Below are 26,291 nucleotides of genomic sequence, written 5' to 3'. Positions count from 1 at the left end.
ATTTGAAGAGAAGTAATCAAATGAGCTCTAACATGGAAAGTAATCATTACCGGACAGATATCCACATAACATATTTTCTTTCTATGTGTGTGAGGAATGTTTCCTGAAAGTTTGGCCGTACCTTTTTGTAACACCCTGTATAACATTCAAAGCTACACAGATAAGATTTTCTCCTCTAGCCAAGATAAGAGTTTGATTGTGTATCAGTTTATAATGCTGCCATACAAAGTCCCTCTGCTTTCTTCAACTTCGTTCATGTGATCATCATATCTTCTTTCAGCCCTAATCTTTATATCCGTCTATTACACTTTTTTCATACTTCGTTCTTTTCTCTCTATAAAAATTATTTTCTACAAAAATTGATCCTTCAGCTTCAGAATAGTTTGCTTTAAATGATGTAGTTCTGATGTTGGTATGTGTATCAAACACACCCTTGAGTATTGGTTACAACTTTTTTCATTTTTGTGTGACATGACAACATTCAACTGCAAGCATTAATTCTCACCAGCAGTGGGTTGTAGAATATGTATCATGCCCTTATCACATATTACATCAGAATTCATAAATAAGAGTACAAGGGACAAAATCTTCTACTGAAACTAACTTTTTAACTTTCACAGAACTCTTTGATAAAGAATTTAGTCAGGCATAAAGCAGAAATATGATATTTCCAAGTTTCAGGCTTTGCCACTGACTTAATGATGTCATGTTCTTTCCACAATATTTCAACAATTTCCCCAGTTATCTTCATTAGGTATCTCATACAGATTTCATCATTCGCTGCTTGAACTCCATACTGTGAATTGGACATGCTGTCACTGCACAAGTGATTGTTTCCCGATACTATCAAAGATAAAACAGTCTGACATAAAGGTAATACCAACCACAAAGCTATCTCAAACTTTTAAAAATGTTATATTATAAAATATCGTAAGGCAATACCTATCACCAAAGAATTATTTAATAGGCTCATATCTATGAGTAGAGAGAGGCCATTGATATTTTTTCGAGTGCTGTTTGAGCAGAATGAGTGCCGGACTCTAAGCTTGAATAAACTGAAACCTTTACCTTTGTTTGGAACTAAAATAACAAATCATAATGGTTTCTTCTTAAATGATACTAAAAACTATGCTGATTGTTGGCCAAGTATTTATAAATATGATTATAATTTAACATTTTAACACCTTCATTTCTGCAGATGCTCCAGATAATTTACTTTATCTGTGGCATATTGCGTTCATTCAAGTCAACTGAGACAATAGGTTCCAAAGGGGGCAATGAACTTAAATTAGATCTGGCACATCCCAAAATTGCAGCTTTGTCACACAGAAAATTTGTGTATTTTGCAATATCACTTTCAGATTCATTTATCACTTTAATTAGAACAGAATACTACAAATAATATCAAATTATGAAGGCCTCATTGAAATAAATTGCAACTCTTAATTATTTTATTGATTACAAACTGCTCAAATAGACTTTGCACAACCTAATGATGTACAAAGTGTTTGTTTATTTTTTATTTTACCAAAAACTCATTTCTTAATACTCTTTTGACCACAGGAAATCACTATGTTATGGAAGTACAAGTAAACTTCCATTCTTAGTTAAGTCAAATAAAGCACACAGTGACTCCAGTCATGAACAGGACACTGCCAGTTATGTATGCTGTTGGGTGTGTCAGTGTGCCTCGAAAGATCTTTCCAACTTATACCATGTGTGACTGTTTATTTTATGAAAAGAAGGGTTTTCTGCAAGGAGAGTTGACCGCCAAATTGATGTTAATCAAAAAATGTCATTTGAACACTCATTTGCTATCATGAAACACAAAACATCAAATATCTGCCATTTATTGATTGACTTATGTCAACAACACCAGATAATGACCACTACCTCAGTTCACCCTGCCCCCTCCTCCTTGTGAAAATCAGACACAGCAGCATACCCCTGTCCAGTAGCACTATGCCTTGTAAAGTGTTATGGTGTTCTGTGTATCTTAAAAGGTTAATTTCATTAGGTGTGCTAATTCAGTACTGTATGTGGGGGAATTTTCAAATAAAAGAAAAATAGATTATATTTTGTAATTACTATTGCATCATTAACAGGTAAGCTCTTCATTGAGGCAGGGTCTGTGGCTGTAGACCCAGTCTCGATGAAGACATTGACACACAGCCCACCCATAAGTAGGGTGAAGTAAAACAATTAACAGGTATGTTAGTATATTTTCACTAAGTAGTTTTTTTGTAAAAATGTAGATATTTTGTACAATATGATTTACTTTACACATTAATTTATTATTGTATATGCAATGTTTTTATCAAATTAACAGTAAGTCTGATAGGACTGCCATGTTTGTTTGTATTTTAACAGAAATCATATTTGAAATTAAACTGAAGCATATAGAATGTTGCTTTGTTTCACCACTAGTGCAAGGCAAGAGATATACTCCAATTAAAATTACTTTATCATTAATGTTACAGCGAGTTGTGTGGTAAGGGTCAGCCACTAGTCAATTGCAGGTCTTTGTTGAGCACCATGTGCTCAACTATATTTCCCATTCTGTAGGTACATGCAGTGTCGTATGAAGTATGGCTGCCGGCATGCTGGCAACACTGTCCCCCACCACTGGAATCCATCAGTCTCAGATTAATTTTAATCAGAGTATAACCCTCTTATGTCACTGCAGAGTGCCAAACATTGTCACATGTGCATGCCACAAAGGCAATTTAAAATCCAAACCAGAATGAAATCTTGTTCATGGAGGTGGTATGACTACAAAAATGTGCAATGGTCATAATTAAAGAGTGATTGATGCAGAAAAATCAGTGATATTTCTGTATTATCTTAACATTTTCAGCATACTAACTTTTGTCTAAAATTCTCAAATAAATGAAAAATCTGTTAACAGAATGCATATTTTGGTGTTGCTCCTGACTCATAAAATTCACTTCTGTTTTTATGTCTTGCAGTGAATAAGCCAGGGGAATGTCCTAAACTAGTGGAGGCAAATGAAAATTGTATACAAGAGTGTCAATCAGATGCAGACTGCACAGACATACGTAAATGTTGTTTCAGTGGTTGTGGTTCTTCATGCCTGAATCCTGTTTATCCTGGACAACTTTTAACAACAGAAAGACCAGTTGTGCAACCACAACCACAGCCACCTTATGGAGTTTATGGTACGTTTATGTGCAATATCTATTGTTAAAATGAGTCATTTAATGTGAAACAATATTGGAAATTCTTTGGTGGAACAATACATAAAATAAGGGAAAGGAAATTACTCACCTATAGTGCTATAGGTGAGTAGTTGCTTATCCTTTATTTTACATATCATTTAATGTGAGTAACAGAAAATCTTGGGTAGAGCGTGTACATTGATATGAAGAAGGATAAACACTTGTGGAAGAGGAGTAGAGCAGAACTTAAACAAGTAATCAACCTGCAGGTGGGAACTCTCCGTGCAATGTATATACTACCTTCCCATAACCCCCCTGGGGTCAATCTTCATTACTCCCTGTTCTTCTCATATCTGTCCCTTTCCCTAATCCCACTCCAGCACTACACAGCCTTCTATTCCACCAACACACCCACAGTCTTCTTTTTCTCCTCCACTACTTCTCTCCATTTCACTCCTCACTTCTGCTGCACTACCCTGTCCCCACTACTATATCATCCCCACCCCTACTTTGATATCTCTGCCCAAGCTTCTACCTTACCCCCACCAACCATCTTGTTTCCCTCACATTGCGCAGTTGTTTGCAATACGGTCGCAGTGGCGAGAGACAGTGGTTGTGTGTGTGTGTGTGTGTGTGTGTGTGTGTGTGTGTGTGTGTGTGTGTGTGTGTTATGCCTACTTTAAAAGAAGACCCGTTGGCTGAAAGGTCACATGTTTAGCAGTCTTTTTTGTGTGCCTGTCTGCAACTCAAAATCTACTCTGTATGAGAAGTAGCAGTCTATGCTTTTCATAACATCTGGAAACAAAGAGTAGGAAAGAAGTGAAGGGTAAATGAACACGAAAATGATGCACATTTCGTAATATTGTGAGCAGTTTCAAATTCACTATGTTATGTGCTTCTTTTTTGTTCTTCAGTTAGGTCTTTATAAATTTTTTGAAGTGGAAATAGGAAGATACAATATAAAAATTTAGGTAACAAGAAAGAGCCTTAATCATCATAGAAAATGATCATTATATCACTTGCAGATGTTCTGTCTTTGAAAATTAAAGAAGTATAAACAGAGATAAAGATGTGAAAGATGGCTTTTCAGTTTATTGGAATGAGTTATGTAATTATCTAAAGTGTATATCCTCCATTCATACACTTGTAATACATCATGCATTAATTGTGAAATGAAAAGGTACTTGTTACAGGCTTCTTCCTGTTATCTTCTGTACTCCTAAGGCTGGTTTGATGCAGCTCTCCATGTTAGTCTATCATGTGCATAACTGCTGCAACCTTTATCCATTTTAATTTTCTTACACCAGTCAAGTCTTGGTTTCCCTCTACAATTTTTACCCGCACACTTCCCTCCATTACCATATTAACTATTTCATAACACCTCATGATCTGACCTTTCAACCGTCTCATTTTTTTTGCAAGTTGTACGTAAATTTATTTTCTCCTCTGTTTGGTTCAGCATCTCCTCGTTTGTTTTCCATTCTACCCATTAATCATCAGTATTCTTCTGCGGCATAACATTTCAAAAGCTTCTTTTTTTTGCATGTGTGTACTGTTTATTACCAATATTTTCACATCCGTATAACGCTACATTTGAGACAAATACTTTCAGAACTAATGTCCTACTACTTAGATTTATATTCATTGTTAACATATATTTCTCTTTTTATGAAAATCTTGCTGACCTTACTAACCATATTGGAGCCTCTTTAGTCTCATTAAATTCTATATATCTAATCTTCCAATAAATGCTAGGCCATTCAGACAATTAATAAAGCCCAAAATGCAAAACAGATTAGTTATGCTTATCCATTACGGATATTTTAGAACCGTGACTGTATATTGAATGTAAATAAGTTATACACTACTGCAAGCAGTCACTTCTTTGAATAATAATGTTTTATTCCATAAACCGGTTTTCAAAACTTTTCAGGTTCATCTTCAGATGGTTTCAGGAGGATCTGGGAAGTTACATCATTACTGGTAGTAGCATAATGCTGGGTTCTGGTTCTATGGCAGAAAGGTTAGGTTAGGTTAGTGGTGTTTAACGTCCCGTCGACAACGAGGTCATTAGAGACGGAGCGCAAGCTCGGGTTAGGGAAGGATGGGGAAGGAAATCGGCCGTGCCCTTTCAAAGGAACCATCCCGGCATTTGCCTGAAACAATTTAGGGAAATCACGGAAAACCTAAATCAGGATGGCCGGAGACGGGATTGAACCGTCGTCCTCCCGAATGCGAGTCCAGTGTGCTAACCACTGCGCCACCTCGCTCGGTCTATGGCAGAAAAAAGATGGGTCACACTTTAATGTATCACCATGACTATAGCTTATCTGTCGTTATGGATGCAAATTTAGTTTTTACTTACTGTGACAGTATAGGCAGCTTTTTTCGAATATGTCTGCCTTATTTTTGATATCCAGAACACTTTCACACGAACTATATTAGTTTACACTTTACTAATATAGTTTGTGTAAAAGTGTTGTGGACATCAAAATGCAGATCAATAAGTTAAGCATCCTACAAGTGGTTTGACATAATTTTCAAACGGAGCTGACATAGAAGTTTGACTGACTGACATAGATCTTCACTTTTTGACTACTGGCCATCAGCTGACTGAGGCTTTGTGTGTGACACCTATTTATAGATGTACATATTACAAAAATTATGAAGCATGAAAATACAGGGCTATTACATTTTGTATATCAACATAAAAAGTGAAAAAAATGAAAGATGCAAATGCACAGCAGGCAATGAAATAAATTTGTTTGGCTAAAGCCTTGTAATTATGAAATGACAAAATAATAGGCACTGTTTTATGGGATGCTATTTTTAATGTGCATGGGGATTCAACAAAGCTCAACAATAATTTTCTAGACAGTGAAATTTTCTAATTGGAATGATTGATAAATTAACAGGCTACCCCAGTAAAAGTACTCGTTTTTGAAAACAGAAAAACCACTGGGTTTTGGAAACAACTGAAACATTCTGAGAAATGAAAATTTTGATTACAAATAAGTTTTGAAATATAAAGTTTTCAGAAAAAATAAAACATTTGATTGAAAAAGGAGAACGAGGGCTTTCAATCATGTCAATCTAGAAACAAACAAGTTTTATCATGGTAGAATTTTGATGAGTGCATCATTTACAGTATAGTAAATTATGAATATTTCTTTAAATAAAATGTTTCCATATGAACTATTTACTATTGTCATCAGCAAATGGTAAATTATGCCTTGAATAATGAAATTCAGAGAAATACTGCATGGATGTGACTATGGTATGTGCACTACTAATGAAAAGAGATCAGAAAAGGAAACAAAAAATTAGTACTGGTGTCAGGAGTGGCAGAAGAAAAAGTAGGCTAATCCATCCTTACTCTGTTACATCTTTTCTTGTCATTGACAGTCTGCATTTTATACCATCTGTACTTCTGCCATCATCAGTTATTTTGCTACCAAAATATCATAACTGCACTCCTACTTGTAGAGGGTCTTTTCATAATCTAAATCCATTAGTGTCAGTTGCTTACAAAGCTGAAAATCAGCTAGTGGTGGTATAAAATTCTCAAATATGTGCTTATTGTTTTTTCCACTCAGCATAGCAATTCTACAAATGATAAGTCTAGATAAGCTTGTAAAATCAATTAAAAGTAGATAAAACTGATCTTGGCTCAACAACAACAAAAAAAAGAAAAAAAATAAAAAGAAAAAGAAAAAAAGTGGCAAAATAGCTCTACTTATCTTGAAAACTAGAGCCCCTAGTAATACATACTATATAAATATATATAAATCAAGGATTAAGGGTAACACCTCACAGATAGTAGAGGTATTGAATTGTTGAATGTGAGATTTAGTTGTCAATTTTTTGTGCTGCTGTGGAAATTGCTATAGTTTAAAAACTGTGACTTGGTGAAGACAAGTATCCCACAGTGAATGTGTGGTTGTGACTGTGGTTTGAATTCATGGCACTCAACAATGAGGCTGTCAGAGCCAGTGTAAAATCCTTTTAGAAAAAGGTAGTCAAGAACATGTAAAATCTTTGAGTCACCATGTCAAAACAACAGATTTTGTTCAAAGTGACAAGTCAATAAATTTATAAGTGTGTAAAACTGTTACTCAGTTATATAGGATTGGCTGACCACTAATATAAATATGAGAAGGAGTCAGCAAGTGTATTAATGTAAAAAAATTGGGGTGGATGACTGCAGTGTATGCATGTTCACATGTGTGTGCATGCACACAACTAAAATCTTAACTGATCAAAGAGCATTCCATGTACAGTAAAGAATTAAAATTAAAATGTGGTCCTCACAATTATGCCTAAATGTCATAGTAACAGCTTGTAATCAGATGGCTCCCAGACTGTTAACTATGAGTAGCTCATGGTAGGCCTCCTTTGCCACTTAATCAGCTATTTAATTATTCTCATTTCCCACATAGCCTGGTACTAAGCAAATGCAACTACTGTCCCTTGCTGATATATTGTGTTCTGAATTCTTTGGAAAGTTTTACTTGATGAGTACATGTGCCGAATAAACAGTACAGCACTGGAGCAGGTGAAGAACTTTTTACCTTAATTTTGTCTCTTCTGGTGCAGTGTCTACAGGATTGTGTGACATTCAGCATCAAATGTACTCTACTCATTCAGGAAAGGATCCCTGCTCTGAAGATACAGTCAAGGAAAATGAGTGCACAGCCTAGGTTATCCCCCTGTGTAGATATGTCTGTGTATGTAGCTTTAAAGTATTTGTTCTAATTTAAAATCTAATAAAATTAGAAATTAAAAGTTTAATTTATAGTAAGGGACTTATTGTATTCCATTAAATTTAAAAATATCCTGGGTCCTTCCAATAATGAGGGAGGAGACCTACTACAACCCTGAGAAAGAACCCATATGCCTGCTGTCTGTAATTTGGCAGAAGGTGCTTTGCTCTGATCCCAAGTGGTACAGTGGCTTTTGGGTGTCTGCAAAAGTACTTAATATGCAGATGAGCAACTGATGACTATGCAGGTGGCTTCTTTATGGTGTGATACTTTTAGCTGTGTTGTATCATGTGAAGCCACTGCTTAATGGATAATGGTGGCACTCCCACCTCAGCACAGAGACTGGGAATTGGTCTTGTTCTGGTAGCCCTAGTAGCCAAACTAATTGTTTTATAATGGATTACATCTAGCATCTTCATATATAATGACTGTGCAGTTCCATACATGGTGAAGCCATAACTAGTACAAGAACAAATGTGCCTTTTATAAAATTGTGGCAGTCTTGTCCTAACTGCAGCAACTCCCTTGCCGCAGTGGTTACTGTGAGATCACCGAAGTTAAGCGCTGTCGGGCATGGTCGGCACTTGGATGGGTGACCATCCAGGCCGTCATGCGCTGTTGCCATTTTTCGGGGTGCACTCAGCCTCGTGATGCCAATTGAGGAGCTACTCGACCAAATAGTAGCGGCTTTGATCAAGAATACCATCATAACGACCGGGAGAGCGGTGTGCTGACCCCACTCCCCTCCTATCTGCATCCTCCATGAAGGATAACACGGCGGTCAGATGGTCCTGGTAGGCTACTCGTGGCCTGAAGACGGAGTGCTCTTTTTTGTCCTAGCTGCCATTCAGGCATTGTAAAATGGCATGTGTTTTTGTTAATGTATCTTTGAGATCTTTTATGAGGAAATGAAGTATCTCATCAAATTTGAGACCCAGGAACCTCAATAAATTTTTAAGGGGAGTGCTATATGAACACAAGTGGAAATTTTGAAAAATTTGTAATTTTTCTGAATACTGTAGCTCAAAAAATAAGAGTTGTAAGACAATTTAATGTTTACTTCTTTTAACAGATCTTTTGGAAACATTCTAATGTATGAACCATAGCTTTTACTCTCATACTTTTTTCTGAATTAGATTTTGTGTTGCAAGTGAAATAAAACATGTCAATTAAGTATGTATAGCATAGGTACACATATCTCAAAGTTAAAACAAAAGTAGTAGCTTGGTGCCATCCTTGAAGACCTCTCACACTATCCCCTTCTCACACTTCAGAACCTCTTTCTGCACCTGCTCATCAGCTGAAAATTTAATTCCACTCATGCGCGCCTTAATGGTGATGAATATGGGGGAGGGGAGGTTCAAAATATCCAAACCAAATGAGCTCAAAAGCACCTTGGTGGCTAATGCTGTTTGAGGACAGGCATTATCATGCAACAAGCACATTCCTCTTGTCAGCATTCCACTCCTTTTGTTTTGAATGTTTATTTTGAGGAGTTTTCAGCTGAGATGTCTGTGTGACATGGGGATATTGTCATGTGTGCAGCTACTTTTAAATTCCTTTAATTTTAGGGGCTTCCTGTGGTCAAATGTCCTTGAAGTAAACTTTTGCCTGTTTGGGAAACTATAGAGAGTTTTCTAAGGCTAACACTTTAAACTTGATGTTTTGACACTTAATCTCATACTTGTTTCTGTGAAAACATGAGAGATGCCCCTTAGATGCAGGTCAGGTATGTTAGAAACATGGCATGTGCAATAAAAATTGATGCAGACAGTTTTATCTGTGGAAAATCTACAACCAGAATTCTTTGCTCGTTTCTATTGCTTCTTATCCATCAATTGAATTTGACCATATATGGCTGCAAGACTGGAAGGTAAGTGGAAAAAAGAAAAATCATCCACATATAATGAATATTCCACAGTAATTTTATCATGAAAGAAATACTTTCAAAATGCAAAGAAAAGGGTAACACTTAAAACACTTCTGTGAGGAACACAATTTGAGAATTTGCATCCTATTCTCCATCTAACATTTCAGTCACTTAGGTGTGATTGCAGTAAAATGCAGAGATGCTTGCTGAGTACCCAGACCTTGACTTAACATAAGGTATTATATATCCATGTAGTTACTCCTTGTTGGTAAAAAATTACCAACAATTTGTTACTTATGAAAGAAGAATTCTTTTATTGAAATTTCCAGCTGTGTAAGGTTTATGATGGTAGAATGATTCCTTCAGAAGCCACAGTGGAAGTGCCTCAGGAGATTCCTTTTTTCCCCCCAAAACCTGCACATAACAGCTGTTGATAATTCATTCCAGTGTCTCTTCAGAACAGATGATAAGTGCAGGACGGTGATAACAACTTAGGCACATCCAGTCCTTCCCTGGTTTTAGAAAGAGGATAAGGATAGCTTACTACAAGAGTCTAGGACTCTGTCCTAACCAGATCTTATTAAAAAGTGCCAGGAGGATTTCATTGGACTGAAATGGCAGTAGCAGTAGCATCCCATAACTAATTCCATCTGGCCCAGGAGCTACAGACAAGGCACTTTTTAACTCCCACGTGGAGAATAGGCAGTTATACATCTCTGTGTTAATAGGCTCAAAGTTAAGTCTTGTTTTCTCCATGGCTTCCTGACAGAATTTGAATGTGGTGCCGTGTCTTGTATTAGACATTACATTATAAAAATAATCTGGTGTCTGTGCAGTAAGGCATGGCATTATTGTATGAACACTTGTTCTCTCTATATCTGCTACTGTAATTTTCCCCTTCCATACAGAAGTCTTACAACTAACTTCCATACTTCTGTGGCCAGACTGAAACAATTTATCAAACTTAGAAACTCTTTATCAAACTTAGAAACGATAGACCTCAATCCTGAGCTCTATAGAATTGGTGCAGCAGCAGTTTGTTGGATAGTGCTTGTGAAGTATTCTTTGTTGGATAGTGCTCGTGATGTATTCTACCCAGTTCTGTAGACCAATAGGTGATCATATATTGTGAGATGACTATACAGTGTCTTTTTCTGCTGAGCTCCTGTTTTGGTGACTTGCTGTTGGTGAGTATTCTTTTGGCAAAGTGTAACAAGACTGGAAAGTGGTCACTTAAATGGAGATAGGTACCAGCTTCCCACTAAGTAATGTCAGTGAGGGCAAGTGAACAGATGGAGAGGGTTATGGCAGAGACTGACCCTGTTGCTGGGCTGAAGTGTATTGATTGTCCTCTGATAAGAGGAGACCCTCAAAGGCTGTCAGGTAGGTGCTTCTTGAGCCCCAGGGATGATTGCAGGCATTCAAATCCCTGAGAAGCATGAATGGGCGAGGAAGTTCTTTAATGAAATCTCTGGTAGCCTCTCTGAACACACTGTGACCTTAGGTGACAAGTGAAAAGTGGTAGCAATTTCTTGTAAATTGGTGCTGAGTCTGATATGGCTGACATGATATGTCTCATTGACAAACACATCCATGCATGCCTTTGCTCTCTCACCATCATGCTTGTCATTCCTTTAGCGAATCAGAGGTGTGTCAGTTTGTTTCAAAGGCATTTCTTGTTTGCATACGCCAGATGGTTGGTCCTGTGACAGCTTCTGTACTTGAGTTCTGAATCCATATCGTTTTCAATGTCAGTAAAGTTATTTTTACTGTCAGATCATGCTTTTTACTAACAGCTTTAATGAAACTACTTTTGTTTTTCTTTGGCATTTTGTTTAGGTTTCTCTCTCTCTCTCTATCTGTCTGTCTGTCTGTTTTTTCAAGGATGATTTTATTCTATTTTCCTTATATGACACAGAAATACTTCTTTGACTGCCTGATGTACCCACCATCAATTTGGGGCAGATTTGGATAATATTGCTTGAATGTATTTGTGTTACTTAATTGGTTTCCATCTGTGCAGGGGAATTGCTTTTAGGCTGGTGTTTCTTCAGAACCACAACGAAGGAGGTTGTAAAACTTGGGAGACTCCATGGTCTTCAATGTCTGCTTTACTTCACCATAAGAATTTTTCATTGGCATGTACCTTGCAATATCTTCTCCAAATGGAGTGATAACACTGGCAGTTGACACGCTTTGGTGGGGATGTGCATGGGGATTATTTTTTCACTGACTGCTGATACTAATCTGTTGCAGATCAAATCACATCTATGTGAAACGTTGGTGTGTACAAGTCTCTGGAATTTGTAGCACCTCATTGTATTAACCTTGGCTTGAGGTGTAGCTACTCAGCATTTATATGTTCTGGCAATATAGGTGTATTAAAAGAATTCTATGATTCTAATCTGTCATAATTTTTTACTTCTGTGAAGCCAATATTGAACCACTCTTCTTGCAACTTTTTCATGGTTATAATATTATGACATGGCACAACACTTCTGTAGAAGTTGAGTGAGTTTTGCAGTTTGCTCATCGGCCCACAGATCAAGAGCCTCACATTCACCAAAACTGTATCCAGCCAATGGAAACTGAGCTCTGTGAGGTGCACATCATTAGGCATCATCCAGGAGGCACACATGGCTTATGGAACGGCTTGTATGTGGAAGCATTATTGCCCTAGAAGAAAATATAAATTAATGATCTTAGTTCAAAGAAAATATTCAAGAGATGTTTTCACTTCACATTTATCTGCCAACTGTAGTTATAAAGTTCTGATAGATATTGTTTCTATGAGGTTGTTTTTTATTTAGTTCGGAGAGATTTGTTAACATCACAGTCGAGTTTACAATATGAATGCTTACTTGAACAAGAATTTGAGGTCCTCTAGACCATGTAGAAGTGACCGACATTTCTAATTTTAAGCTCTCCAGACAAAATACAAGTCATCCTGTTAAAAGAATAAACTTTTGATGTAGATGGCTTAGACTGCTACCAGGTAGTCACACGACCTCCATCACTGTCATAAGTCACTGCAGTGAAATGGTGTGTATGTGTCCATCTCAACTGGTTTCTGAGTGAAAATCACAAAGGGAATAGAGTGCAGTTGATGTTCAGAGTCAGGTACCTCACAGCTGCAGTGGGCTGAAAAAAGAACAGAAACTGAACAGTAGCCTGTATTTATTTATTAATTTTTTATTTACAGTTTTTTGTTGGTAGACATTGACTGATGATTTAGTATACAATACACAGCACATATATCCACACATATTAATATGTTACACACAGCTTAGAATTATGTATTTATACAGGGAATGTACAGTGAGATATTTGTTTTTGACAAGAGCATCATGACTGGTCTCCCTGTATCCCAGACCATGTATCAGCCTAACAGCTCTCCTTCATAGCGCCAGTATTCTGCTCAAGAGCACATGGTATACAAAATTCCACAAATATTTCCTGCACAATTGTAGCATGCTGTGGACTCTGCTAACTGTGATTTTGTGGTACTGACTTTTAGGCCCTGATTACTAAAATATTTTGTTTCTTCTGGTGTCCCATGTGCTGACTGGAGAAGTGTACTGTGGTGCAAGAAATTGTGATTTTGCCGCTTTTCAAATGATGAAAGGCATGAGTCCACTGAGGCCCAGTGAGACATGTAACATACAGTATGTGGAGGGCTAGTTCTGGCTGGATGGTTAGGAGTTGTCTTTCATAGCATGACATGGATCCTCTCATTCAGACTACTGTGAACACAAACCAGAATGTTTATTTCAACATTTTCAGTTAGCAAGTGTTACACTTTCTTCTACGTCCTTATGGTTGGTATGCTGTGGATACTCCTGCCTTCCAAGATGACAACAGCTGCATTCACAGGGCTGCACACATATGTTTCTCGTTTGATGAATTCTCAGGCACCCAATCGCAACTTGATTGGCTGCTAAAATCAACTTATCTGAATACCACAGAAAACATCTGGAACTCTCTGGAACAGCAGGTGAAACTTAGCAATCAGCATTCTCACAGTCTGGTTGCTCTGTGGTATCTAATCATCAATGAGTGACTTCAGCTGGATGAAGTGTGACACGTGGAGATACTTTTTGACTGTCTCACTTGGCACACTGAGATCTTTACTGATATTACACATCATTAGCCTGGCACCCCCTGGGGATGACTAATTTTTACCTGATGTGCACATTTAAAAATTAAAATAACATTAAATATTAACAATATTTGTTTTAGAATATGGATTACTACTGACTCACTACAGAAACAGGAACAATTAGGACAGGTATGGCAGTACACAAATGTAAAAAGATGTAGTGTATGAGCCCTGTAGCTTTGCAGGCTGGGATATCCTTCAGAGTCCAGTCACCTAAATAGGAACCTCTTGCTTTATTTGCACTGACTGGGAGCCTTTCCTGTTCAAAGTTCAAGTATAATTTCTTAAAGATGACTGTGATGAATGCATATGGAGTGTAGCTCCTTGCTCGTGAAATTTGGTGCTGGCACATACTTTGCTCCTCTTGAATGCCACAAAGGGGGCTACCTAGCTAGTCATACCTCTCTATGGATAAGCCATTAACTTTGTCACAAGTTCTCAGCCGACTCTGTGGAGAGGTTTGGAATATAATGCATGACATTGGCATAAAGCTTGGTGATAAGAAACATATTTCCCCACGTCTCCTCATCTTGCAAGCCAGATACCTGTGGTCAAATTTTTTTCTACCACCAGGATTTGTACCAATTACCCTGCAGAACGGAGGGATGTCTGTTGAGAGGCCAGACAAACACGTGGTTGCTGAAGAGGGGCAGAAGCTTTTTCAGTAGTTGCAGGGGCAACAGTCTGGATGATTGACTGATCTGGCCTTATAACACTAACCAAAATGGCCTTGCTGTGCTGGTACTGCGAACGGCTGAATGCAAGGAGAAACTACAGCTGTAATTTTTCCCGAGGGCATGCAGCTTTACTGTATGGATAAATGATGACGGCGTCCTCTTGAGTAAAATATTCTGGAGGTAAAATAGTCCCTCATTCGGATCTCTGGGCAGGGACTAGGGACTACTCAAGAGGACGTCGTTATCAGGAGAAAGAAAACTGGCATTCTACGGATCGGAGTGTGGAATGTCAGATCCCTTAATTGGGCATGTAGGTTAGAAAATTTAAAAAGGGAAATGGATAGGTTAAAGTTAGATATAGTGGGAATTAGTGAAGTTTGGTGGCAGGAGGAACAAGACTTTTGGTCAGGTGAATACAGGGTTCCAAATACAAAATCAAATAGGGGTAATGCAGGAGTAGGTTTAATAATGAATAAAAAAAATAGGAGTGCGGGTAAGCTACTACAAACAGCATAGTGAATGCATTATTGTGGCCAAGATAGACACAAAGCCCATGCCTACTACAGTAGTACAAGTTCATATGTTAACTAGCTCTGCAGATGATGAAGAAATTGATGAAATGTACGATGAGATAAAAGAAATTATTCATGTAGTGAAGGGAGACGAAAATTTAATAGTCATGGGTGACAAGAATTCGAGAACAGGAAAAGGGAGAGAAGGAAACATAGTGAATATGTATTGGGGGTAAGAAATGAAAGAGGAAGCCATCTGGTAGAATTTTGCACAGAGCATAACTTAATCACAGCTAACACTTGGTTCAAGAATCATAGAAGAAGGTTGTATACATGGAAGAATCCTGGAGATACTAGGAGGTATCATCTAGATTATATAATGGTAAGACAGAGATTTAGGGACCAGGTTTTAAATTGGAAGACTTTTCCAGGGACAGATGTGGACTCTGACCACAATCTACCACTGTAGACTAAAACTGAAGAAACTGCAAAAAGGTGGGAATTTAAGGAGATGGGTCCTGGATAAACTGACTAAACCAGAGGTTGTATCGAGTTTCAGGGAGAGCATAAGGGAACAATTGACAGGAATGGGGGTAAGAAATACAGTAGAAGAAGAATGGGTAGCTTTGAGGGATGAAGTAGTGAAGGTAGCAGATGATCAAATTGGTAAAAAGACGAGGGCTAGTAGAAATCCTTGGGTAACAGAAGAAATATTGAATTTAATTGATGAAAGGAGAAAACATAAAAATGCAGTAAATGAAGCAGGCAAAAAGGAATACAGACGTCTCAAAAATGAGATTGACAGGAAGTGCAAAATGGCTAAGCAGGGATGACTAGAGGACAAATGTAAGGATGTAAAGGCTTATCTCGCTAGGGGTAAGATAGATACTGCCTACAGGAAAATTAAAGAGACCTTTGGAGAAAAGAGAACCACTTGTTTGAATATCAAGAGCTCAGATGGAAACCCAGTTCTAAGCAAAGAAGGGAAAGCAGAAAGGTGGAAGGAGTATATAGAGTGTCTATACAAGGGTGATGTACTTGAGGACAATATTATGGAAATGGAAGAGGATGTAGATGAAGATAAAATGGGAGATACAATACTGCGTGAAGGGTTTGACAGAGCATTGAAAGACCTGAGTCGAAACTAGGCTCCGGGAGTAGACAACATTCCATTAGAACTACTGATGGTGTTGGGAGAGCCAGTCCAGACAAAACTCTACCATCTGGTGAGCAAGATGTATGAGACAGGTGAAATACCCTCAGACTTCAAGAAGAATATAATAATTCCAATCCCAAAAAAAGTAGGCGTTGGCAGGTGTGAAAATTACTGAACTATCACTTTAATAAGTCACAGCTGCAAAATACTAACGTGAATTCTTTACAGACGAACGGAAAAACTGGTAGAGGCCGACCTCGGGGAAGATCAGTTTGGATTCTGTAGAAATGTTGGAACACGTGAGGCAATACTGACCTTATGACTTACCTTAGAAGAAAGATTAAGGAAAGGCAAACCTACGCTTCTAGCATTTGTAGACTTAGAGAAAGCTTTTGACATTGTTCACTGGAAAACTCGCTTTCAAATTGTAAAGGTGGTAGGGGTAAAATGCAGGGAGCGAAAGGCTATTTACAATTTGTACAGAAACCAGATGATAGTTATAAGAGACGAGGGGCATGAAAGGGTAGGAAAGGTCTTGTAGAATGTACCATGCTAGCTTTTAGAGTTAAAGGATAACTCCAACCTATTGACAACTCAGTGCTTCTGCTTTTTGGTGAGCGGTCTCCTGTAATCCTAAAGTACAGAAAACCTAAAAGATAGGTGCTGAAAGGAACAATAAGTACTTCCAATATTGGGTTAGAAGAGATCCAAACTGCAGGGAATATTAAAGTGTAATGTTTTACCAGGACTTCCTGCTTATGATAAAGTAAAGGAAAGAATCATAGGATATGAAACTATTGTGGAATTAACTAGGAAACTAATTTTGGACCCTTCTTAAAGGTAGATACAACAGGTTAGGACAAAGGGTAAGTCCTCAATGAAATACTGACAGCATACAAAGTTTATACTTTTCAATTCGATTTGAAAATAGTATTCGTTTCACATTTTGCTAATGCCTACATCTGCTAAAATCTGCAAATTAGTAAGTTATGATTACTATTATTATTATTATTATTATTATTATTATTATTATTTAATCCACCATCTCCATTATACTTCAATGACTGGAATCAAATTATTGCCATGTTACTAATTTTTTGAATATTGAATTTGTTTTACTTTCAGATGAACCACCTAGCATTGATCTCACTGATAGTGACGTTCAAGCTGAAGAGGGATCATATGCGACACTAAAATGTATTGCTCAAGGTCGTCCAACACCACGTATTGTCTGGAGGAAAGGCACTTCTACAGTATGTATTCCGAGTGCATAAGGAATGTTTTTTATGTATTTAAATTGTCACTGTTTCTAGTTATCTACACTTATTGTTCATGCTCTCAGTAAAACATAAACAGCTGCTGTGAAAAGTAGATGTTATCAGATGCAATTTATGTACTCACTTTCTGGATCTCAATTTATTATTCATATTTATTCATCAGCTACTGAGCATGTTCATGACATAGGTTTTCTAAACTACACTTATGCAGGTATACAGTGCACTTCACATCTCTCTCTCTCTCTCTCTCTCTCTCTCTCTCTCTCTCTCTCTCTCTCTCTCTCTCTAAACAATGGACCAGTGAGATTTCATATGAGTCAAAGCAGTGTAGAATGATCACATTTGTGTTTCCCTGATTGATAGGCCTTCTTTTAAGTGATATGGCCAGATATTTAGCCTTGTTTCTTGCAACATCTTTTGTTCTTGCAAGAAAGACAAAAATATAATTTCTCTGTAATAATGAAATTTTTTCATTGCTTCCAGTCACGGAACAAAATTTGACACTTGGTTTGTCTTCCCTCATTATTTTATGGAACTTCTACCATGAAGTAATGTTACAAGTTTTCACCGTGGCTGTCAGTACGTAAATTAATATTACGTACACTTCTACATCTACATCTACATCTACATCCGTACTCCGCAAGCCACCTGACGGTGTGTGGCGGAGGGTACCCTGAGTACCTCTATCGGTTCTCCCTTCTATTCCAGTCTCGTATTGTACGTGGAAAGAAGGATTGTCGGTATGCTTCTGTGTGGGCTCTAATCTCTCTGATTTTATCCTCATGGTCTCTTCGCGAGATATACGTAGGAGGGAGCAATATACTGCTTGACTCTTCGGTGAAGGTATGTTCTCGAAACTTTAACAAAAGCCCGTACCAAGCTACTGAGTGTCTCTCCTGCAGAGTCTTCCACTGGAGTTTATCTATCATCTCCGTAACGCTTTCGCAATTACTAAATGATCCTGTAACGAAACGCGCTGCTCTCCGTTGGATCTTCTCTATCTCTTCTATCAACCCTACCTGGTGCGGATCCCACACTGCTGAGCAGTATTCAAGCATTGGGCGAACAAGCGTACTGTAACCTACTTCCTTTGTTGTCGGATTGCATTTCCTTAGGATTCTTCCAATGAATCTCAGTCTGGCATCTGCTTTACCGACGATCAACTTTATATGATCATTCCATTTTAAATCACTCCTAATGCGTACTCCCAGATAATTTATGGAATTAACTGCTTCCAGTTGCTGACCTGCTATTTTGTAGCTAAATGATAAGGGACCTATCTTTCTATGTATTCGCATCACATTACACTTCGCTACATTGAGATTCAATTGCCATTCCGTGCACCATGCGTCAATTCGCTGCAGATCCTCCTGCATTTCAGTACAATTTTCCATTGTTGCAACCTCTCGATACACCACAGCATCATCTGCAAAAAGCCCCAGTGAACTTCCGATGTCATCCACCAGGTCATTTATGTATATTGTGAAAAGCAACGGTCCTATGACACTCCCCTGCGGCACACCTGAAATCACTCTTACTTCGGAAGACTTCTCTCCATTGAGAATGACATGTTGCGTTCTGTTATCTAGGAACTCCTCAATCCAATCACACAACTGATCTGATAGTCCGTATGCTCTTACTTTGTTCATTAAACGACTGTGGGGAACTGTGTCAAATGCCTTGCGGAAGTCAAGAAACACGGCATCTACCTGTGAACCCGTGTCTAAGGCCCTCTGAGTCTCGTGGACGAATAGCGCGAGCTGGGTTTCACTTGTTGCTGGAATTTACAGTTCTTTGGCTTATTTTTATACTGTTGAGAGTTTTAGTTTGTATTGTTTATTGCAACTGTTTTTCCCTAATACTACAGCAGATATCGGTAACTGAAAAATATTCCCAGCCATTCTCAGTTTTTTATTTTGTATACACACTACACAGCACTTTTCCTTTTCACATGCTTTGCAATAACTATTCACTGCACAATCACCGTCCTCAACTGAAAATAATTCAAATGGACTGTCACACACAAAATAGACTGTGTTCACACAGTTTATCACTTCTTGTACTTGTTCACAACTTTAGTCCATTTATCTGCAGAGTTCTTATTTTCTTGCACAGGTTTCAAAGTATTTTGCTGCAGCATTAGCCTACACTTTCCTTATTAAAATTTGATTATATCCATTTATTGCATGCTGATTATGATCTGCTGACTTGTTACTTGCTTCTTCAGTTTTGTAATTTAATCTTTACATTTTAGACAGGTTTTCTTTTAAATACTGATATTAACACTTGTTTTTGCAGAGAAACATAGTGTACTTTTACATTCACTGCCATGTTGAATTAATTTTTATTAATTGCAGGGTAAAGAAAACTGTAAGATGCTAACATCTTTATTACTGGAGATATCACAAAATTCTCTACAGACTTACTTATAGGCACAGCCAATAAAGCTGTGATCATCTTAAATTCACAATGCTAGTCACCTTTTCCTCTTAGAAACAATAAAGCCCTGCAGATAATAGCTGAAGAGTGACACAAATCACCATCTGATCAACTTGTACGTAGGAGAAGAACTTTAGTCAATAAGAGTAAACTTGTGATTTGGCAGAAATCCAGCCACCAATTTGTCTCATATGTTCCAAATAAGTAAGTAAAGGAAATTGGGCAGTATGGTGTTTTTTATTTTAAAAAAGCTTTTATAAGTTGTAAAACTGAATGTTTCTCTTTGGCAGAATCTGAAAGAGGCTCAGTGTGCGTTCCATTTGACTGGCTGGTCAGTTGTACAATATCCAAATTTTTGGGACATTCGGATGTGACAGTAGGGCAAGCACTAACTGAAAAGGAATACATTCCTGTTTTGTGAGGCACACTAAGATGGAACTTAAAAGCTGGTCATTAATCAAGCTAGTGATATGAAGGCACATAAATTATTAGAGTTTCAGTTCTCTGTGAGAAAACAACCACCAGAGTGCATCAGTGTTGTTCATGTTTAGTGCTTTTATCAGACTTGGTGGAGTATATAATGAGGCTGAACAGCATTGGATGTTAAGTGGTAACTGTGAAGGACACAGAGATGCTGTGTACTCTTGTGGAGATTATAAGCACCTGACATAATATGAAAGTCACCTAATTATTGGACTCCATTAGGCTGGCTGGTCAAATTGTGTAGTATCCAGATTTGTAGGGCATTCAGATGTGACAGTGGTCGCATGTTTGACTGTGTAGGAATATGAGTCCAGGCACAGTTGTTGTCGTGTTTCCAGTCAACCATATCTAATCACCACAATGGATGCCCACCGTACTGTGCACCAGGCACTCTGTAACCCCTTCATATCTGTACCTGGCATCTGAGAACAAGTATAGACTCCCTGCAATATTTTGTGTCATCCTGCATCATTGATTGAAAAGTAACTGCACTGAGCGAGGTGGCACAGTGTTCAGGACACTGGACTCCCATTCGGAAGTACGATGATTCAAACTTGCATCCAGCCATTCATATTTAGATTTTCTGTGGTTTCCCTAAATCACTCCAAGCAAATGTTGGGATAGTTCCTTTGAAAGCTACAGCTAATTTCATTCCCCATCCTTGACACAATCCAAGTTTGTGCTTTGTCTCTGTTAACCCAGTGTCAATGGGATGTTAAACTTTATCTTCCTTCCTTCTTTTGAGAATACCTGCAGGCAGAATAGGGTGTTTTGCCCCATACTTAGAATGCCATGAACACCACTATACGAATGGCTGAGTTTGGGGTGGTGCTGTGGACCGATAGCATGGACTGCTGATAAATGGTGTCATGTTGTGTTTAGCAATGCGCTACCTCTGATTACCCTCATTGGTGAATATGGCACTAACCTGAGGAGAGGTGTCATTCTTCTAGTGTTTTGGAGAGCCACAGTGGTATTATTCCTGGTGTCATAGTATAGGTAGCAAGTAGATATGACTTCATTTCATGACTGTTACTGATTTAGGGAGCGCTGATGCCACAAAATACATCATGGATATCCCATGTCCTCTCTTTACTTCTCATGCAATATCATTAACGTGCCTTATTTTAACAGGATAATGCATGTCCACACATGGTTAATGTCTGTGAACTGTCTGCATGATGTTGAGGTACTCTTGTGGCCAGTGAGATAACCAAACCTGTCTACAATTTTACTCTTATTTTGTAATCACTGAAATAATAACAAGCACCCTCTCAGCCTGTGCAGTTTCATTCATATATAATTTCTGTTATTGTAAAACATTATTTCAACTGTAAAATCTGTGATATTAAGACACTGTGCAAGAAGTTAAATGCCCTTGGATGCAGATGATGCTGTAGTATACAGAGAAGTTGCAGCATTAGAAAATTGTAGCGAAATGCAGGAAGATCTGCAGCGGATAGACACTTGGTGTAGGGAGTGGCACTGACCCTTAACATAGACAAATGTAATGTATTGCGAATACATAGAAAGAAGGCTCCTTTATTGTATGGTTATATGATAGCGGAACAAACACTGGTAGCAGTTACTTCTGTTAAATACCTGGGAGTATGCGTGTGGAATGATTTGAAATGGAATGATCATATAAAATTAATTGTTGGTAAGGCGGGTACCAGATTGACATTCACTGGGAGAGTCCTTAGAAAATGTAGTCCATCAACAAAGGAGGTAGCTTACAAAACACTTGTTCGACCTATACTTGAGTATTGCTCATCAGTGTGGGATCCATACCAGATCGGGTTGACGGAGGAGATAGAGAAGATCCAAAGAAGAGAGGCGCGTTTCGTCACAGGGTTATTTGGTAACCGTGATAGTGTTACGGAGATGTTTAGCAAACTCAAGTGGCAGACTCTGCAAGAGAGGCGCTCTGCATTGCGGTGTAGCTTACTCGCCAGGTTTCAAGAGGGTGCGTTTCTGGATGAGGTATCGAATATACTGCTTCCCCCTACTTATACCTCCTGAGGAGATCACGAATGTAAAATTAGAGAGATTCGGGCGTGCATGGAGGCTTTCAGACAGTCATTCTTCCCGCGAACCATACGCGACTGGATCAGAAAAGGGAGGTAATGACAGTGGCACGTAAAGTGCCCTCCGCCACACACCGTTGGGTGGCTTGCGGAGTATGAATGTAGATGTAGCTGAACATCATACAACATGTGCTCATCTGATTTTAGCTGCACAGCATATTCAGATAAACATATTCATAAATTCTACCTTCATTGAAGATAATAACTTTGTTTTAAATTATGCACAGTGAACTTTGTATTGGTGGCCAGACTTGAATGTCAATGTACATGAGAGAGTGAACCTGCACTGCAAAAAGAATGATAGATCAAAAATGAATAAAGTCTCAATGTTATAGGTGTTTCTACACAAATCAAAAAAAGTTTTGCGTCACCTTGGCTCTGAGAGTTCTGGAACCTGTACAGAAAATTGCAACAATAGATATCAACATAAACATCATTTCCGCCCTTTTTATTGCTCATGAAAACCACAAATTGCATGTTGTATCATGATACAGCGAGACCTTCAGAGGTGGTGGCCCAGATCGCTGTACACACCAGTACCTCTAATAGCCAGTAGCATGCCCTCTTTCATTTATGCATGCCTGTATTTGACATAGCATACTATATACAAGTTCATCAAGGCACTGCTGGTCCAGATTGTCCCACTCCTCAACGGCGATTTGGCATAGATCCCTCAGAGTACGTTGTCCATAAACAGCTCTTCTCAATCTATCCCAGGCATGTTAAATAGGGTACATATCTGGAGAACATGCTGGTCACTCTAGTTGAGCGATGTTGTTATCCTGAAGGAAGTCATTCACAAGATGTGCATGATGGGGGCGTGAATTGTCATCCACGAAGATGAATGCCTCACCAATATGCTGCTGATATGGTTGCACTATTGGTCAGAGGATGGCATTCATGTATCGTACAGCCTTTATGGTGCCTTCCATGACCACCAGTGGCGTACGTCGGCCCTACATAATGCCACCCCAAAACAGCAGGGAACCTCCATTTTGCAGCACTTGCTGTACAGTGTGTCTAAGGCATTCAGCCTGACCGGGTTGCCTCCAAACATGTCTCTGATGATTGTCTGGTTGAAGGCATATGTGACACTTATTGGAGAAGAGAACGTGATGACAATCCTGAGCAGTCCATTCAGCATGTTGTTGGGTCCATCATACCTTGCTGCATAGTGTCGTGGTTGCAAAGATGGACCTCACCATGGAGGTCAGGAGTGAAGTTGCGCATAATGCAGCCTATTGCGCACAGTTTGAGTCTTAACAAGGCATCCTGCAGCTGCACAAAAAGCATTATTCAACATGGTGATGTTGCTGTCAGGGTTCCTCTGGGCCATAATCCATAGGCAGCAGTCATCTACTGCAGTAGTAGCCCTTGGGCAGCCTGAGCAAGGCATGTTGTCGACAGTTCCTGTCTCTCTGTATCTCCTCCATGTCCTAACAACATAGCTTTGGTTCATTTTGTGACGCCTGGACACTTCCCTTGTTGGGAGCTCGTCCTGGCACAAAGTAACAACGCAGACATGATCGAGCCGTGGTATTGACCATCTAGGCATGGCTGAACTACAGACAACAAAAGCCATGTACCTCCTTCCTGGTGGAATGACTGCAACTGATTGGCTGTCAGACCCCATCCATCAAATAAGTGCTGCTCATGCAAGGTTGTTTATACCTTTGGGTGAGTTTAGTGACATCTCTGAATAGTCAAAGGGACTGTGTCTGTGATACGTTATCCACAGTCAACGTCTATCTTCAAGAGGTCTGGGAACAGGGTTGATGCAATTTTTTTTTTTTTTTTTTTTATGTGTGTATATGGCAGCCTTAGTTGAGAAGCTGCCTTTCCTTAATTTTGTTTATTGTTTCCACACTGGAATATCTGGTATTGCAATAGGGACCACAGCAGAACTTATTTTAAAAAAGTCTGCATTGCTGTCCTTTGTACAAAGCAAAGTCCTTTATACAGTTGGAAAAAATTGTTTGAAATTGTTTACAAACAGCTCCTCCATGTGTCCAGTCATGTCACTAATGTGTTTGGCTGCAAGAAGTATTTTCTGATGGTGGTGTAGTACAGTGGGACACAGTCTCTTTAAGAAACATTGTACGTAATACACTACTGCATCTGTAGCTGTCCGATCAGCACAGAAGTTATGTTCACCAGAATATGTGCTGAACTGCTCAATATTTTAATTAGATATCTAATATTAAACATTCATTAAAAAACTGCAGCTGATAATTTTCTGAATATGATCTTATTTCAGATTGATGGATCGAGTGGGCGATACAGACTGTTGTTGGATGGGTCTTTGCAGATTATAGGTCTGTATCGTTCTGATGCAGGTGTCTACATCTGCACTGCTGACAATGGAATAGGCCAACCAGCTCAGAAGGAAACTCATCTAAAAGTGACAGGTACAGTAAGAAGCAGTGTAATAAGATTTAAACTCCAAATTCCCTCCCTTCCTTTTTAAGAAGAACTGGACATATGCATGTCAAACTTATTTTATACACAAATATCAAATGGAACAGTTAAACTAAAGATCATTCTCTACAATCCTCTGTTATAACTTATGTTTCTACTGTAGTTCGTATGTTGCCAAGAAGAAGAAAACTTTGTGACATTTTTGGTCTGAGAGATCACATTCCATAATTTTAATTCAACAATCTGTGCACTGCAGGTGCTCAGTGAGGTCATCAGAAGTTTTTTTTCCAGAATTATCTCAATAACATCCTCATTATAAAACATAATATAATCTGATGTTTCTGTTTTCTGATGAGTATTGAAATCTACGGATACTTTTCTCATAACACTCTTTCTTTTAGCTGTTTTATTTACAATATTGTTACTGCTTAATGCATGTTTGTATATTGTAGTAGACTGTTAACATTTCAAGTCTGAGACTATAATGTGAGTTATGAGTAACACAGAAGAAAGTTCCTGTTCTGTATATAGTGGATGAATTTAAAAAATATTCTTTAGTACAAGAATATTCTGGTTACTGGTCTTCTACGTGGAGCATGTTTCATAACAATATTTTGCATGTTTTAAGCAATTGAAGCAACTGGGTTACAGGTAATGGGATTCATCTTTTTCTTCTGTCAGTTGTGTCTGAATTTCTGGAGTTGACAGATATGGTTTTCTTACTTGAATATGATTTTGCTGTATCAGTATTTGTGTGCTAAAATCCTTTAGTATCAATCCACATAACACAGCCCTCCATCTCTTTGCTATTCCACGCTGTTTTTACATACAACTATTGCTCCTCCCAATGGTTTTTTCACTGGTAGACGAATGACTGTTACATCTTTTTGTGCTTTTTTATCATTGCAACTCTAATTAACAATAAATTAAAGAGTCACTGTTTCCGTTGTCCACTCCTGCCCTTTCAACTCCATTTGCTTCGGAATACATAATCAAATAGATAAACAAACATGTATTTAATTTATTTCCAAATGAATTGCATCTAGTAAATTTTAATCCATATGAGAATTTTACCTTTGCACTGACACCTTTGATGATTGCATTATATTTAAATTATTTCTCACCCCAACTCTATCCTGTGTCATTTTCCAAATTTTTCCTGGCTCTGCATTTCAGTTTTTCTTTTAAAGCAGATTAGGTGCCAGTATTTAGCTTTGTCTCATTGTTGTTTTGCAACATGAAAGTTAAAGATTAACTATACACACACCATC

At 38.3% G+C, this 26,291-nt stretch overlaps 1 protein-coding gene across 1 annotated transcript in view; it reads left to right on the top strand.

Moving 5' to 3' along the window:
* The window catches only part of LOC126267391 (papilin), a 1,111,154-nt gene that overhangs the window by 1,043,337 nt on the left and 41,526 nt on the right, over nt 1–26,291 (top strand). The window contains exons 35-37 of the mRNA XM_049972582.1: nt 2,970–3,179; nt 17,442–17,569; nt 24,860–25,010. Of these exons, the coding sequence (XP_049828539.1) occupies nt 2,970–3,179; nt 17,442–17,569; nt 24,860–25,010 (489 nt within the window). The remainder of the gene's footprint in view (nt 1–2,969; nt 3,180–17,441; nt 17,570–24,859; nt 25,011–26,291) is intronic.

The sequence above is a fragment of the Schistocerca gregaria genome, chromosome 4 (assembly GCF_023897955.1).
Source record: "Schistocerca gregaria isolate iqSchGreg1 chromosome 4, iqSchGreg1.2, whole genome shotgun sequence".
Taxonomy (NCBI): Eukaryota; Metazoa; Arthropoda; class Insecta; order Orthoptera; family Acrididae; genus Schistocerca; species Schistocerca gregaria.
This window is presented reverse-complemented; position numbering and strand designations above follow the sequence as displayed.